A 16,999-nucleotide genomic window follows, 5' to 3' on the forward strand; every position below is an offset into this window, starting at 1 on the left:
GCTTGGTACATGGCTATCTCTCAAAACAAGGCATCCTGGGAAATATGGGCCTAACTGAGCAGCTTCCTCCCCGAATATTAACATTGTGGAAGGTGGCAGAACACTTCTGTACCAGTCAGCTTTTCATGTGTTTGAGTATGAAGGCAGTTTGGTGCCTGGTTCCAAGTGGAACAAGTAAATGTGATGAAATAATATATTCTAACTCGAGATATGTAGAGAATTAGAGTAACATTTTTATTTAAAAAAAAAAAAGAACGGGTTTCAACAACGCATTCAATATCAGAGAACTTACCAGATGTCACAGTAGTCCAAGAAGAAGATCTAGGCCCTTTCCCTGCCCTGGGGATGTTCAAGCACTGTTACACCCCTGTCCAGCTGAGCCCAGCTAGGGAAAAGTTGCATTTGCTCTTGAGAAGATGCACTTGCCCAGGGCTGAGGTATGGACAGCCTAGTGCACAGTCATGGCAGCCTGACCTACCCTTTCTCTGTATCTGGATAGTCAACAATGCCTGCAGTTGAGGCAGCCCTATTGCTCATTCTTACCTACTCACCCATGAAGAATACAGCAGTCTCCACCACCCTCCCAACCTCAGTTTTTCTTTTTTTCAAGGCAAATTTAGGATATGGAAGTTTGAGCCTATGAAAAAGTAAATGAATTTGCTTTATATGAAACTTGAGAACTATTCAAGATGGAACATATACTCTATATGATCACTTCTATTAAGTGATCTTTATTTGATATCATAAAAGTGTCCTCCTAGACAAGAGGAAGTTATAATAACTTTAAATGTGTGGTCAGGCAGACATTCTTGTGTCCCAGGAAGGACAGGGAGGGGTATGGTAAAGAAAACTGGGAAGAAGAACGGTTAGTAAGACCAAAAAAGGGAAAATGAATTCTGAAGGAAGGCCAGTAAATCTCAGGAGGCATGACATTGCCCGTGAACTGGAATGTTCCAAATGTTACAGTGACAGCCATTGCATCATCCCTTCCTCATCAAGAGGCCTCATCTAAATCTGTCCAGGCTTTATTATTTGTTTTCAGTGACATATTGCTCCTGCCTTTTCTACCCACCCCATCTCTGTCTTACTCTTTTTCCTCTGTCTTTTTCCTCTCTCTTCCTTTCTCCTTTCTTTTTCTCCCTCCCCCCTCATTTCCTCTAATTCTTCTTCCCTTTCTTTTCTTTACTCACTCTCTCCCTTCTTCCCTCTCAGTGGCAGGTACTGTTCTGGGTACTTAAAAGATGTACTACAACAACTATGAGGTTTATTATTCACCCTATGCTAAAGATAGTTAACAAAAAGGCAAAAGGCAACTAGCGTAAAGAGGTTATTTTCCCAATATGACTCAGGGCATAGTGGATATGCTTTAAGGGGCTCTGATAACATCACTTTTCTACTTGATTGTCTTACCTGATATCCTATTGTCTATAAATTGCATAAAGCTCCAGTTCCATAACATGATAGATATCAAATGGCCCCAACCCCTCTCCTCAGACATATAACCAAACATCTCCCCAACTCTTACCATTTCCCTGAAGACCCCCCTGTTATGGTATTATCAGAATACTCACTCTTTCCCAAACACAAATGGCCTTTATTTTTTAAGTTTATCTATTTATTTTGAGAGAGAGAGAGAGAACGAGCAAGTAGGGGAGGGAAGAGAGAGAGGGAGAGAGTATCCCAAGCAGGCACACACTCTCAGCGTGGACTCCATTGAGGGGCTCAGTTGCATGAAACATGAGGTCATGACCTGAGCTGAAACCAAGAGTCAGATACTTAACAGACTGAGCCACTCAGGCGCCCTAACAAATGGCCTTTTACAACTCCATGACACATGCTTATTATGTAATACGCTGTTTGCTTCATCCTATTCTTCCTTGCTTAAAACTCCTACACATCCTTCAAAACCCAGACTGCTTGTTCTGTGAAGCCTTTCCTGACATTCACAGTCTGGATTAATTACTCCTTACCCTGAATGCCCACAGAAAAATGCTCACATTTCCATTATAGCATGTATTATGTTGTACTGGATTATTTATATATTTGTCCCATCCACTGGTTTCTGAAATCCCAAAGAGAAGAAATGGGACCCTATTTACTGGCAAACCCAGTGCTTGCCACCTAGTATGTGTTTAGTGTAATGAGGGCTATATATTATGCAAGAAAAAACATCATCAGTGTGTGACCTATATACCATAACATCTGTAGCATTAACCTTAAATATAAAAGTTTTAGAACTATACATATATACTACCTTAAACATGTGTTTCATATGAAAATCTGACTTTATAAAATTTAAAATTGGTTTACAAAAGTTTTGTTTTTCAATTCCTCTATATCAGGAGCTCTGCTAGCGTTTTAAACATGCCTTGAATTATGACATGTGACATACATGTACTTTTCAAAAATAGTTTTATTATGTAAAGGGAAGTTCGTTCTCTGTCTCTCTCTCCTTCACACATGTACACACATTGGAAATGGCAAACTAGTCCATGATTATCTTTGAAATTTTTTTATAGTATACACCTTTGGGTCAGGAATCTTTTCTTTTTTCTTTGTAGTTTATTTATATTTATAGGGACTAATTGTCCTGATAAAATCAACATAAATTTAATGACAATATTGCAGTAATTGTCAATATTATTCTACCTTATCTAATATTATATCACATAGTGTGTGTGTGTGTGTGTGTGTGTGTATATATATGTATATATATATATATATATATATATACACATATATATATATGATATAGCAATCCTATATATGTTGACCTCCACCAATGTCTGACTTCTTTCAACTTTATTTCTAAATTTAAGCATATCCCGTTGGATAATGTTATTTGGATGTCAAATATTTTCTTAAAATGATGCATAAACATACACATATATATATGTTATATGGGTTGCATATGTGTGAATATACATTCACTATATATATAATCCATTCTGATATATAGTAGATGTACATTTATATATATATATATATATAATATGTACACTCTACATACTTTATATACTATATATGTAAATATGCATATATATGTGTGTGAATATATATATATGCATACATGCGCACATTGTGTGTGTGTGTGTGTGTGTGTGTGTGTGTGTGTGTGTGTATGTGTGTATACAGTTGTCTTACCTAATCCACAGGGGATACTTCCAAGATCCCCAGTGGATGCCTGAAACCACAGATAATACCGAACCCTACATATACTGTTTATTCCTATTCATTCATACCTATGATAAAGTTTAATTTATAAATCAGGGCCAATAAGAGATTGATAATAACTAATAATAAAATAGAACAATTATTACAATATACTATAATAAAAGTTCTGTGCATATGGTCTCTCTCTCTCTGAACATACCTTATTGTACTATACTCCCTCTTCTCATGATGATGTGAGATGATAAAATGCCTATGTGCTGAGATGAAGTGAGGTGAATGACATAGACATTGTGATGTAGCATTAGGCTGCTTTGACCTTCTGATGATATATAAGGAGAATCCTCTGCTTCCAGAGAAGAGTGGTTGACTGTGGGTAACACTGACACCATGGCAAGTGAAACTGTGGATAAGGGGGGAACAAGTCTCTCTGTCTCTGTCTTTCGGAGACAGAGTTAATCTGAGAGACAGAGACAGACAGACAGAGAGAGTATACACTGTGTGTATGAAAGAGAGAGAGAGAGAGAGAGAGAGAGAGAGAGAGAGAGAGAGATGATACACATACGCACACTGTATGGTCCATTATAGTCCCCTGTTAATATACAGATTCCTTATCCTTTGAGGCCAGCTAATGGTTTTTAGATAATGAGACTGAATGGTACATCTGAACATTCTGGACCAAAGAGCATTAATGCAGCCGCCACACTGCAAATGCTCTTCGCCAGTGAACGCTCTGTCATGAAATCCTGAGTGGAGTGTGTTCTGCAAATTGTGTTGTTTACTCTGTTGGGATCTCTCCTGTCATCTATTTTGTGCTCTGGTGAACAATTTGAGTCATAATGACTGACAAATTGTGCAAGCGATAGTGCTGGGTCTGTCATAAAGAAACAAAGAAGGAGCCTTAAGCTGGAAGTTAAAATGCACTGTTTTACCATGGCTTGAGGCTTTTTCCAAGAAAATGGAAACTGTGTTAAAGACTAGTAGGCCCTCGGGAGCTAGTTCAAGTCTTTTGACATTATGAGGGGTATTATAGGTATCTCTTCAACCTGGGAGAATTGACCAGGTATGGTCAAGTATGTCAGAGCTTAAAGGATTTCAAGAAAGTTATGATTGGCAGTGCAGTACCTCCAAAGGGATTTTGTTAAAATGACCCCCTAAAATATTGATCCATCATGTGTTTCTAGGGTTCCTCTCTCCCATCCATCACCCCTTCCCTCTGCTCTCCAGTTAAACAGAGTATGCTTGTCTATTGCTCTGTATTCACTTAACTTTATTATATAATCCTTACTCCAAATTAAGATATACTAGATTTAGGTTTTATGTGTTTCTTGCTTTTACTAGCCTTTTCTTAAGTGAGAAAGATAGTCGTGATTTCTTTTCATTTGAAGTGTTTTTTCTTAAATAGAGAAACATCGATTCAGCTGTACATTAGAATCAATATCCAGGGGCAGGAAAGAGCACCAGCAGTTTGAAAGGTCCCCAGGTAACTCTAATGCACAACCAGGATTAAGGATCACTACTCAGTAGAAGATATATGTCTACTTATCATCTAAGGGGTTGGTATTTCACTTGGAACACGTTCAAACATATGAAAAGCTTCCCCAGATGACTGATTATTTTACACTATTTCCCTCTCCCCCAGTTCAGAATTCATTTTCAAATGAATTTAGATAATGGTATCTGACAATTTGGCCCAGAACTCTCCCGTGGGAGGGATATACTATAAAGACTGTGGGTTTTGGTGCTCATTTAGAGAATAAATATTTATTGAGCTTGCGTGGAATGACTTGCTCTACACCAACTCTGTCCTTTCCTTTGAATGTTGAATTAGGGTTGCTTTTTGAGGAGATTAAAGCTGATTCACCTAAATCCCAGACATCTCTGTATTTGACAAGGGGTGATGGGGTAAGGATCCAGTAGTTCTGTGTACTTAGGAAAACCAGGAAGCTTAGCAACTATCAGAGGAAAGCTTTATGGCTCTGCAGCAGGTGATGTACACAGGTACCTTCGGTAATGATTAACCCCAGTCTGAATTGATGCTCCATGACGGGAAAATGACACCCAGCACCTGTGTGAAGCTTCTGCACTAGTTTCTACTCCAAAATCCTACAGAAAATGTTTGTTTTTTCTCTATAGGTTCGAACCAGTGTCCTGCCTGAACATAAGGATCCCCTGCCAGAGGTTGGGGTAAGTGTTTTTTATCTTTCCAAAAGGTACACACAGCACTTCTAAGTTAAATCATTTGGATTTTCACTGGCCTTCTGCTGTCTGATGGCCGAAAAATGAAATTGTGTTAAATTAACAGGGTGTGACCATGTAAGGGGGCACATATTTGGCGAATTGTATAGAGTTCATTTCTTGTCTCTCGAAAATTATCCCCAGATGAACTCATATTTTGTTTCACTGGATAGAGATGAATCGAGAAATTGTCCTGCAGGTAGCTGGGATGCAATTTGGAACCAACATTCCTGGAACAACAGAGGGCCAGAGAGATTGCTGATGTGGGCTCGACTGCTTCAGGAAGGAGGCAGAGAACTAATTACCTGAAAGACTGTGCTGTTTTCTGCTTCCTGCTGCTTAAACACTGTAATGCAACTCACAACAGTAGCTGCCACCAAAGTGCAGACCGGTGTTGCAGAATTCCTGCTGCATCTGAGCCATTGCATCTGCAGCTTTTAGAAATTGGAAGAGCGGAAAGATAATAGGTGCTTTTTGCTTAGACAAGCCTAGAGTAGGTGGTGGCAACTCCTGAAAAGATAGCCCAGCAGGCTGAGTCCCTGGGATCTGTGCAGAGAGGATGAAAAAGCCTAGAAATAAGTTGAATCTATAGAGGCCATGGGACTGAGCCAACTGAAAGACCTATTTGAAATTCCCAGAAATCCTACAGGCAACTGACAACCTTCTTCCAGTTGATGTGTGGAGCAGAGTACTATATGCCGATCATTTCCTCACTAGCAACAGCCACTATCTGAACCTGCCAAGGAAGCCCTCCAAATGTGTGCACCAAAGAGTGAGTTGAATTGATGGAGAAGAATGTCAGCCATGTCTGACATTCTGATCGGGAAGGAGAAGGAAAAGGGCACTCTGTGCTCTCTCATGCCTAACACAAGCTTCTAGTTTCTTCCTGGGGACATGTTGTTCTCTTTTACTCGAGTGAATCTTCATGCTTTGTTTTCTGCAAACCTTCAAACCTCTTGTGCTGCCCAGACTATGCTTAGTTTCTCCAGAGTGACTAGCAAGTTCTTCCCAGCCTCAGGCCCTTCACTGCTGCAGGCCCCAAGACCCTTTCCCTGCCCAGTGCTGTTCCTCCCCTGCTCAGGGCTCAGGGCTCTGTTCACAGCCTTTGGGTTCTGACCACCTCAGGTGCACTCCTTTTAACTGGAACCTCCATCGCCAGCTCTCATCACACCCTTCGTACTTGCTTCTGAAAACAAGACCTTTTGAAATTTTGACTATCAACTGAATGCATTATTTTATAAGGAATTTTATTTATTTTTTGAGATTCAAGAAAGATGAGCTAGTTTATTTTTCTTCTTCTAACCCTTCATCCCCACGACTGCTCAGTGTTAAATCCCCCTCGCTTGAAGCTTTAGTGACATCTTGGGCTAATTATGTACATTTCCCTGTTTTTTCTCTCATTCGAGTTCTTGAAATATATCCTATTCATTTTAAAACTTGAGTTCCTTCTCTGAGTTTAATTGTTTTCTTCTCCCCCCTCCCCCCATCACTTCCCCCTATGGGGTAGACATCTCTGTGCCTCTAGCAACTTGTAGTGGAAGGGGAGCACAGTCCGATTCTCACATGAGTCCTGCCCTTTCCTCCTCTATTGCTCAATGCTGTGGCAAGGAGAAAGGAATGGGGAGAGGTTCCTTCTGTGCTTGCCCATGGTGAGGTTGTGGTTCCCTTTCTGCTGGTTTTGATATTTCTCGGGCTAGTGCTGCCTGTCAGCATGTGGCAGACATTGAAATGCTGTCTCTGTTATGAGCACAACTATAGGTATTTCTGGAGACCTTGTAGGCTCCTTCCCATCACAGATTTCCCTACCATGGGGAATCTGGTTCTGGCTCAACCTTCTCCACTGCCCAGGCTCACCCGGTACGCTCTTGCTGCTAAGACCTACTTTTCTAGCATGTAATGCTTGCTTAGCTGCTTGCGGTGTTTTTTGGCCCTGATGAAACACACATGTATTTTCCATGCCACATAGAAGAGATGCAGGCTACCCCACTGGTGTTTCCTCTCTCAGCTCAGCCGTCTCTCTGCTGTCCCTTTCTACAAGCCTGACCAGCATCAGATGCTAGACAGTCATGATTTTCAAAGGAGAGACAATCTCCAGTTCCTGATATAGTGGAGCCAAAGATGGTTTGGACACCCACAAGTTTTAATAATTGATTTTTGGGGACCAGACCCCCGTGACTTTTTTTTTTACTTTTTAAATGTTTATTTATTTTTGAGAGAGAGAGAGAGCAAGCAGGGGAGAGGGAGAGAGCGAGAAAGAGAGAGAAGGAGAGAAAGAGAGAGAATCCGAAGCAGGCTCCAAGCTCTGAGCTGTCAGCACAGAGCCTGATGCAGGGCTTGAACTCATGAACCGCAAGATCATGACCTGAGCTGAAGTTGGACGCTTAACCAACTGAGCCACCCAGGCACCCCTCCCTTGACTTTAAGGTGTCTTCCTGAGTATGATATAACAAAGAAATTAGGTTCGGTTCTTAAATAGTACACCTTGTGAAATGCTCACCTTCCCTCTCTGCTAACACTACCTTTATATCAGCTGTGTGTGTCATGTTTACTAATAGGCCAGTTTCTGTAAACTAGCTTCTTTTTAAGCACTGTGAGGAGGTTGCTAACTCAGGCCACTAGAGGTTCTCTGAACTGACACTATGGTGCATTTGGTATAATGTCTTTGTGAGAGACTCAGCTATGATTCCTGGGTCAAAACAAAATTCTCAATTGACATTCTGTGGCATGCTAATTATATCAGTTAGGCATGCATTCAGAAGCAAGTAACCTAGCAAACAGTGGGTTAAAAGTAACAGACTCATTTTTTTCATGTTAGAAGAAGGTTTGGGGAAATTGCCCAAGACTGCAGCTACTCAAAAATGACTTCTAGCAACCACGTTCTGTCTACCTTGCCGCTCCTCCTTTGTTAGAGTATTGTCCAGTCTAACCATTGCGCCTTCAGGAATCACAGTCCAGATGGGGAGAAGACCGAAAGACAAAAGGCAGCTGACCCTGTTCCTTCAATTCTGGGAAACAGTAGCTTTTGGGGAAATTTCAATTGGTATACTGATACGTATCTCTCACTGAGAAGAGAGGAGTCCCTAAGCAGCAGGGAATCTCAGTACAATTCTCACTTAAACAAAATCAAGGTGCCATTAGTAATACAAATGAGCAAACTAGGTATTACATGTTAGTAATGTCTGCCCAATCCTCCTACGTGTTAAACTCCATGATAGCAAAGAGCCTATGTATTTTGTTCACTCGAATAGCCCTACCTTTGTGCCTGGAAACTTGTAAATTATGATATATATACATATATGGTATGTATGATATGCATTCTGTGTGTGTATCTCTCTCTCTTCCCCTCCCCTGCTCACACTCGGTCAACAATAAATAAATGTATATACATATATGATATATATATATTGAATCAATTAGAAAGCATACCCTGATTTTGGTTTGCTAACCATCTTCAATTTTTTTAGAACGACCAGAATAAAAGTGGGGGAGACATCTAAAAATAATTGCAATAATATGTAAATTGTAATAATATGTAAAAATCTAGTATACTTTATGACACATCAGAACTCAATAAAATGGCAGTTATATTGTAGAACTAAATCTCAAGCATAGTAAGAATGAGCCTAAATAAGAACAAGTTAGCATGCTGTGGCATGTCTAATACCCTCAGAGTACATGATATTCCGGACAGAGAAGAAGTACCACATCTTGAGCACCTATGAGGTACCCCTGGGTAATATTTATCTTATCGATTAATCTGCAGAATATTGCTTTGGGCACTGCAAAACGTGTCTGAGAGCTTTAGCTCTTGGCCAAGACTTTGTTCTGCCATTACAACATGCTAAGGACTCTAACCATTGACTACTCTGGTTAAAAAAGAGCTGAAAATTAGGGGCGACTGGGTGGCTCAGTCAGTTGGGCGTCCAACTATGGCTCAGGTCATGATCTTGTGATTTGTGAGTTCGAGCCCCGTGTCGGGCTCTGTGCTGACAGCTCAGACCCTGAAGCCTGCTTCAGATTCTGTGTCTCCCTCTCTCTCTGTTCCTCCCCTTCTCATGCTCTGTGTCTCTCTGTCTCTCAATAATAAATAAACATTAAAAAAATGAGCTGAAATACTTTATTATAAATAGTCCAAATATGTTCTATACATTTCTTTGCATTTTTAAGCAGCATCTTTTGGATGCACCCAGATCTTTTGTTGATGTCTTAGTGAATGAGATGCCAATCTGTGCTGAGACCTTTTGAGTTATATTCATAGGGAAGATGTAATTTTTAAATATATGACTTCACCCTAAAATGCTTTTTAATGTTTTCTTTGGACTGTTTATCAACTTTTAATAGATTTCCTCCCAAGTTTTGTTTTTCTTTCTGATGTCTTGTTTTCAGTGTGAATAGTTCATGTATCCTCTTTCCCTTTCTATTTGATGGGAACCACGTAACCATATCTGTTAGGGTTGACAGTGAAGAAAAAGCACATGGAATATGAAAAAGAGCCTGTCCTGTAAGTTATGTTTGGGAGACGTTGTATATTGGCCTCATGATATCAACTTCAAAGACCCTTTAAATTTGTGCCACAGTTCCTATGTATAGTTTTATTAGAATAGGCCAAAGTATTATTCTTATTGTTGATATATTCATTTAACGTCTAAACAATCACTTTTTAATGGAACTATTATATGTGCCACAGATGTGTGTCACATATGTAATTTTAAATTTTCTAGTAGACCATGCTTTTAAAAAAGTAAAAAGAAACAGGAAAAACTTATTTTAATGTGTTATTGAACCCAATATATGCAAAATGTAATCATTTCAAAACATAATCACTATGTAAAATTATTAATGCTATATTTCACATTCTTTTTTTCATACCACGTTGTGTAAATTTGATGTATATTCTACACTTAATAGCGCATCTCAGTTCAGCATAGCCACAAGCCTAATTCTACCCATTGGATAGTACAGCCCTACATAGTACTTGTAAATTGTAGTGTAAAGAAAACCTATACTTTGAGTAAAGGCTTTGTGAGATGAACATAGGTGATGGAGGTGTGGCCAGCTCACTGCAAGGTGATTGAGGTTGTACATCTTCTGGCCCTTTATATGGTACAGCTGGAGTCCCTGCAAGGGCTAATAGGATAAACTGTTTATTTGTATAGTCTCCATAGAGAGCAACCAGGGATTGAGGCAGATGCCCCACTTTTCTCCACGCTGCTTGATATCACTCTCCAGCCAGGTGAGTGATTAAAATTGTACATCAAGCAATTTAATGATCATCTGCTTTGGGTGCTTGCACCAGAATGATCATTGTGAGTGTTGCACTCTCATGAGCAGGCAGAAAAGGTCAGAACCACATGTTGTGCAGGCAGAGAGCCTGGCAGAGGGACAGGGAATTGCCACCTGTCTTGGAAATAAGGCACAGTGTGACGGGGATAAAAGAATGATGGACTGAAAAGCAAGAAACCTGGATTCCAACTTGGCTTCTGCATATTAACTAGTTCTGGGACCATGTAGAAGCCAGGTTAACTTTTAAATTCCTATTTTCCCAGCAGTGTACTAAGTGCTTTTCCTGGATTACTTTGATTCTCATTACTGTAGCTATGAGAAAGATAGAGTTATCATAGGCAACTTTTTCATACATCCATAAGGCTGTCAGTGGTTTCATTTAAGACCACGTATTAGTAAGAAAGAAGACAGAGTAACAAGACTAGACAATACCCATTAGTGGATAACCATTCTGGGGGCTGTGAGAGCCCAGATTTCCATTTTGAGGCAGATTTAGTGTGACACTTTAGATCTCTGAGCTCCAACTCCAATGAGACTTAAATTTTTTTGTTTGTCTCTCAATTTTTTCCACTGATATTAGAGCTCCCAGTTTAAGACCTTTAAGATGAGAATTTTAGAAACAGCACTGAAGAAGAGATGGAAAATCTTGTTCCTTGAGTTATATCTGAAATATAAAAGTGTTTAAAGAACTTTCTCGCTAAGCAAAGTAAGTCAGAGAAAAATAAATACCATATTATTTCACTCACATATGGAATTTAGGAAATAAAGCAGATGAACATAGAGGAAGGGTAGAGGGAAAAAGAGTGAAGCAAACCATCAGAGAGTCTTAACTCTAGAGAACAAAGTGATGGTTGATGGAGAGAAGTAGGTGGGGGATGGGCTAGATTGGTGATGGGCATTAGGACTTGTGTTGAGCACTGGGTGTTGTATGTAAGTGATGAATCACTAAATTCTACTCCTGAAACCAATATTACACTATATGTTAACTAAAAAAATGTTTTTAACATTTATTTATTATTGACAGAGTGTGAGCAGGGGAGGGACAGAGAAAGAGGGAGACACAGAATGCAAAGCAGGCTCCAGGCTCTGAGCTGTCAGCACAGAGCCTGACATGGAGCTTGAACCCACGAACTGTGAGATCATGATCTGAGCCGAAGTCAGACACTCAACCTACTGAGCCACCCAGGTGCCCCATATGTTAATGTTAACTAACTAGAATTTAAAAAATAAAAATAAAAAAATAAAAACATAAAATAAATAATTCTCTCAAATTCTATAGTTATGATTACAGTGACAGCAAAGATAAAATAACTTTATATTAAGTTATTTTTTTACATTAACATTAGTATGCTATTTTCCCTTCATGGGCATTTAGGTTTTAGAAACAGAGAAGACTATTTTCCTCTAATTAATTTACTCTTTTACAAGAGTCCAGTGAATATTCATGTAAATGAATGATGTGTTTTGCTTATATTGAGATGGACCAAATACACACAAACTTCCTAGAAATTAAATATATAGGCAATTCCATTGTTAGCATTGCAGTTTGGAACAATTATACACTGTCTTCAGAAATTTCATTAATGTACTTTATGCAACATGTAGTCTCCATAATATAGTTATTTGTAGAAGAAATATGGTAATACTTATACCTAAATAACACCTCCTCTAGTTTGACATGTTTTCATAACAGTACTATAATGCCATTACCTAAATTAGCTTTTAATAAGTTGTATGATTTCTGTAAAATCCCTTATCCTTTGAGATGAAGCATGTGGCAGCCAGTTATGATGGGAAGAAAGTTTGACTCATGGGCATTTTTCCTGGCCCACTTCAAGCCCTCACAGTGAAGCAGTAGGCATACCAGGCAATCCTCTGTTCTGGGCACTGGGCTTGGCTCACAGGCGGACAAGCCAACGTCCTCCTTCCACAGGATCTCCTGATCTGTGGACAGATGAGACATTCAGTGGCTGTGGTCACAAACTACTTGCAGCTGTGGCTCATGGTGTATCTGTGTGTGTGTGTGTGTGTGTGTGTGTGTAGCTATGTCTGAAAATAGCCCCTTCACCTGTCTCTCGTTGCTACATTCCAGTCTGGAGCATTTGCTCCTTTTATTGATGAAGAGACCACGGTAACATTCATGACATGTGAAGTTTGTGTTTTTAATTCTAAAACCATCCATATCTTCAAAATCTCAAAAGACAGAAAATAATTTGAAATTTTGAGGTGTCATGAAATCTGTTATCAGTTAAGAGTTTTCTTGGAGTGAAGAGAGAGTGGGGAATAGGAGTTTAAAAACCCTGATAATCAGGGAAAGAGGAAGTGAGATAGACATCTATTTAAATGCAAAAGGCTGAAATGAAATTCACTACAACAATATACAGTCTGCCTACTAAAATTGTTTTGATTACCCACGTTTCAGTGAATTATAGTACTTTGTAAATATCTGCAGAAAGAGCATTCTAATATCCATATCTAATAGAGTGACTGACTTGAAAGCTAGTTTTTAAATCAGCCATTCATTCATTCATTTATTGTAAGTAAATATTCATCACATGCCTACCATGCACTAGGGAGGAGGAGTTTGTCAGAAAACAAAATAAAGCTCCTTGTGGAGCTTCAAATACATATATACCTCTTAAACTTCCTTTTCTGCTTTGACTCACTCGTTTCATCACTCATTGACATCTCATCAGACCTTCTTTCCACAAATACTTTATTTTTTTAATGTTTAATTTGTGTGTGTATGTGTGTGTGTGTGTGTGTGTGAGAGAGAGAGAGAGAGAGAGAGAGAGAGAGAGAGAGGGAGGGAGAGAGAGAATATGCAGGGAAGGGGCAGAGAAAGAGAGAGAGAGTGAAAGAGAGAGAATGAGAGAGAGAATTCCAATCCACAGAGATGTGGGCCTCAATCTCTGTTTTCAACTAACACCCTTCATCGAATAATTTAGTCTTGTGTTCTTCTGGCTTTGGTGACTTGGTGTCTAAACCAGCTTTTTGAGTTTCAAGTTAATTAATTGGGTTTATTGTTACTAACATAGAGGCATCTCCAACTTTAGAGCTGAGGTGTATTTCAAATGTTTGCATCTGAGTGTTTTGAAAGAATTCTAAATTAGAGCTTTGAAAAGAGGGAGAAAAATTCAGACCTGAAGCTTTTCTTTCTTACACTTTTCATACATAGAAGGCTGCCTTCTATGTATGAAATAACCACACACTTTTCTCTGAAAAGATACAATTGTCCTCAGACTACTTACGTCCAGGCTCTCATTCTAGAGCAGCCTGGCAACAGACATATGAACAGAGAATGCTCTCGAAGATGCAGTTTTGACTTCTTGTAGAGTTTTACAATGTGTGAGGCAGCAATGGCCTAGATAATAATATGGGTTTGATGTTTTCATGTTTACTTCTTGACCTTGAGGGGAAAGCGAGAAATACTATTTATGGTATACCATAATATTGTGACTTTTAAATCAGAAGTAGCCAGGAATATTAAAAAGAGATGGAAGATTTTTATCCTGGAAAAGAAAAACCAATTTAGAGTTTTATTCTTTGCATTATGAGCCAAAGAGTGTGGGAAGTAGATATTCATAGATAGTCAACAGCCAGTATGATAGGTTAAAAAAGCAATTTTAGAAAATGTAACTGAATCAGCACCTTTCTTTTTTGTGTGTTGGAATGAAATTGTCCCATGCTAGAAATAACAAAGGAAACAAATGCTTTGAAACATTGCTGTGATGGGGGAGAAATGTAGCATTTCTATTTATAACTTGTACAGAGTCCCACATAAAAATAGCTCCAACTACCAGATTTGCTCATATCTGGAATACAAAGTTGTTGCTGCCAGTGACTTGAGGAATTCTAATAAGAACGAGGACGGCATTGGTAAATGTTAAAAGTTTATCATTTTTTCTTCTAACCCAGTTTTCATAGGCGAAGAAAATTAGTTCCTAGAAAAGTCCTGGCTTCTGCACTACACATTTTGTTATGTCCCAGGCTATTGGTCTCTTTGTTTTTAGTGAAAAGGATACATGTGCACCCTAGACTTCACCCCCGAGAAGGATATATTGTTGTATCTGTCAGTGAGGACTGTATCTCTGCATATGAAATATTTGTCAGGCTAATGGATTTAACGTTTCATTCTTTTGAAGACTAGGTTTGTCTGATTGGTGTGCCGGTAAAAATATTAAGGACTTCTGAAGTTAACGAAAAGCATTCTTTCTTATTTTCAGAGAAGTTTCCTGGGCTATGCCAGTTTTAAAGTGGGGGAGCTACTGAAGTCAAAGGAGCAGCTGCTGGCCCTGAGCCTGAGGTGAGTCCTTTGTCTGCAGAAATGCTGCAAAGCAAATAGCCTATGGTATTTATTGAAGGATGTTTGGGTTTAAAAGTCCCAATTCTTACAGATGTTTAGATGTCAGCTCTCAGATGGCTTAACATTCGCCACAGCAGCAAGTTATAGGGAAACAGCAATTATTCAAGTTCACACTCAAGTTCACGGTTCACATTGTCAAAGGTTTTCAGCCCTTATAGGGGAAAAAAAATTACACGATCATTAAAGTAATCAAATTCTTTGATAGTAAGAATAGAAATGATGAGCACGTTATTAAGTGATTTTTCTAGTACTTATTAAAATGTTCCTTTTTAAGTCAAGTAAGTTTCTAGGTTTGAAATATGTTTGTTAGTGGCAACATTGCAAATTTATGATAATAGAGGAAATGTTCATTATTCTCTTTTTTTAAGCTTATTTTGTTGCTACACTATTAAATATAAAACACAAGTTAAAACAGATTCATACTGAAATAGGCAGTAGGTCAGATCTAATTTTGAGTATTAGTACAATTTGTTTGGGTATGGAAGATGAAGCAACCATCTTTAGGAAGTTACATAGTATTTTAATGTTAAGAAGAGTATTAAATAGAATAAACATTTTTAAACTTTATTATAAATTCTAATCAATAGCATGTTGTTTTCTAACTGTATGATAACTTCTATAATTATGAAAAATATCACCTTGCAATATTTGCAATAAAAAATACAAAAATTGTACAGAACACTATTTGTAAATCAGAAAATGCTCTCCTTTTTTTTTTAACATTTATTCATTTTTGATAGAGAGAGAGAGACATGGAGAGAGACACGGAGAGAGACAGAGAACAAGTGGGGAGGGGCAGAGAGAGAGGGAGACACAGAAGCTGAAGTAAGCTCCAGGCTCTGAGCTGTTAGCACAGAGCCCGACACAGGGCTTGAACTCATGAACTGGGAGATCATGACCTGAGCCAAAGTCAGATGCTTACCTGACTGAGCCACACAGGTGCCCCTGAAAATGTTCTCCTTTGATGAAACACAGAGACTCCTCCCAAGGAGGAGACAATGCCTTAAGTGTGTTTGCCCTCTGCCTTGACCCACAAGGACCCACTTGTAACCAATTTATTTCAATAAAGATGCTGTGGCTTGTGCTGGAATCTGTATTGCTGGCTGTCTCCTTTTCTGATTTTTCCTGATCCGCACAGCTTTGCATTTTGACTTAAGAGAGTATAAAGTAATGTAAAGTAACTCATACTCATGCAGAAAAATAAGTGTTGATGGATTCTGATGAGACCATCATCTTCGCTCTCAGCTATGTCTCTTAAACATCCATGGTTTGGTTATTGTTGTTGTATTTTATTTGGGAAGACATTTTTAAACCTTCATAGTTTTGTGGTGTTATTCCCAATAAAATGTTGCTGTGGTTACTTTCAGTTTGAAGTTTGTATGGGTCAGCTAAAATGTCTAGCTATCAATGTCACCAATACTCTAGAAAATCTGTGTTAGTGCCCTAGCACGGTGGTGGGATCTCACCCAAGTATTACTGGATTCATGGCATACGAAGTGAGGCATTAAGCTAATTTAGGAATGCTAGCAGACCATATGTTTTTTGGATGAGATGCATAGCACTTTATTCCTCCTTTTGCTGACTTACAAGCTATAATATTGATTATATCATAACCGTCATTAACATCACCACACTACACATTTAGACACTGCTCTTGAAACAGAAATGGGGACCACAAATGCTTAAATGAAAATTAATAAACACATATAATACCTTAGTGGTAGGATAGGAACAGAAGGGTCAAGTTTAGAGTACAACCATTGTAAGAAAAAGGAAAAAAAGAATTAGAATAATTTCAGATTTAGATGAAATCAATACAAATTTCCACTTTTGGTTTTAATACTTCTGCTTAATACTCATTTGATTTGACTGTATAAAAGGAAAACAAATTTAACAACAAAGGATTGAGTTTTCTAGAAAAAAATATTTTTTCAAAAATAA

The 16,999-nt window shown here is 38.6% G+C and overlaps 1 protein-coding gene across 3 annotated transcripts in view; it reads left to right on the forward strand.

Annotated features, from left to right (window-relative positions):
* INPP4B (inositol polyphosphate-4-phosphatase type II B) overlaps positions 1-16,999 on the forward strand; it is a 403,509-nt gene that overhangs the window by 134,365 nt on the left and 252,145 nt on the right. For 2 of the 3 annotated variants that reach the window (XM_047855552.1, XM_047855554.1), the window contains exons 7-8: positions 5,308-5,358; positions 14,919-14,998. In XM_047855552.1, coding sequence (XP_047711508.1) covers positions 5,308-5,358; positions 14,919-14,998 — 131 coding nt within the window. Of the gene's footprint in view, positions 1-5,307; positions 5,359-6,052; positions 6,182-14,918; positions 14,999-16,999 lie in introns of those variants that run through there. The other variant, XM_047855553.1, reaches the window with a different exon arrangement.

Source organism: Prionailurus viverrinus, chromosome B1 (genome assembly GCF_022837055.1).
Source record: "Prionailurus viverrinus isolate Anna chromosome B1, UM_Priviv_1.0, whole genome shotgun sequence".
NCBI classification, from domain to species: domain Eukaryota; kingdom Metazoa; phylum Chordata; class Mammalia; order Carnivora; family Felidae; genus Prionailurus; species Prionailurus viverrinus.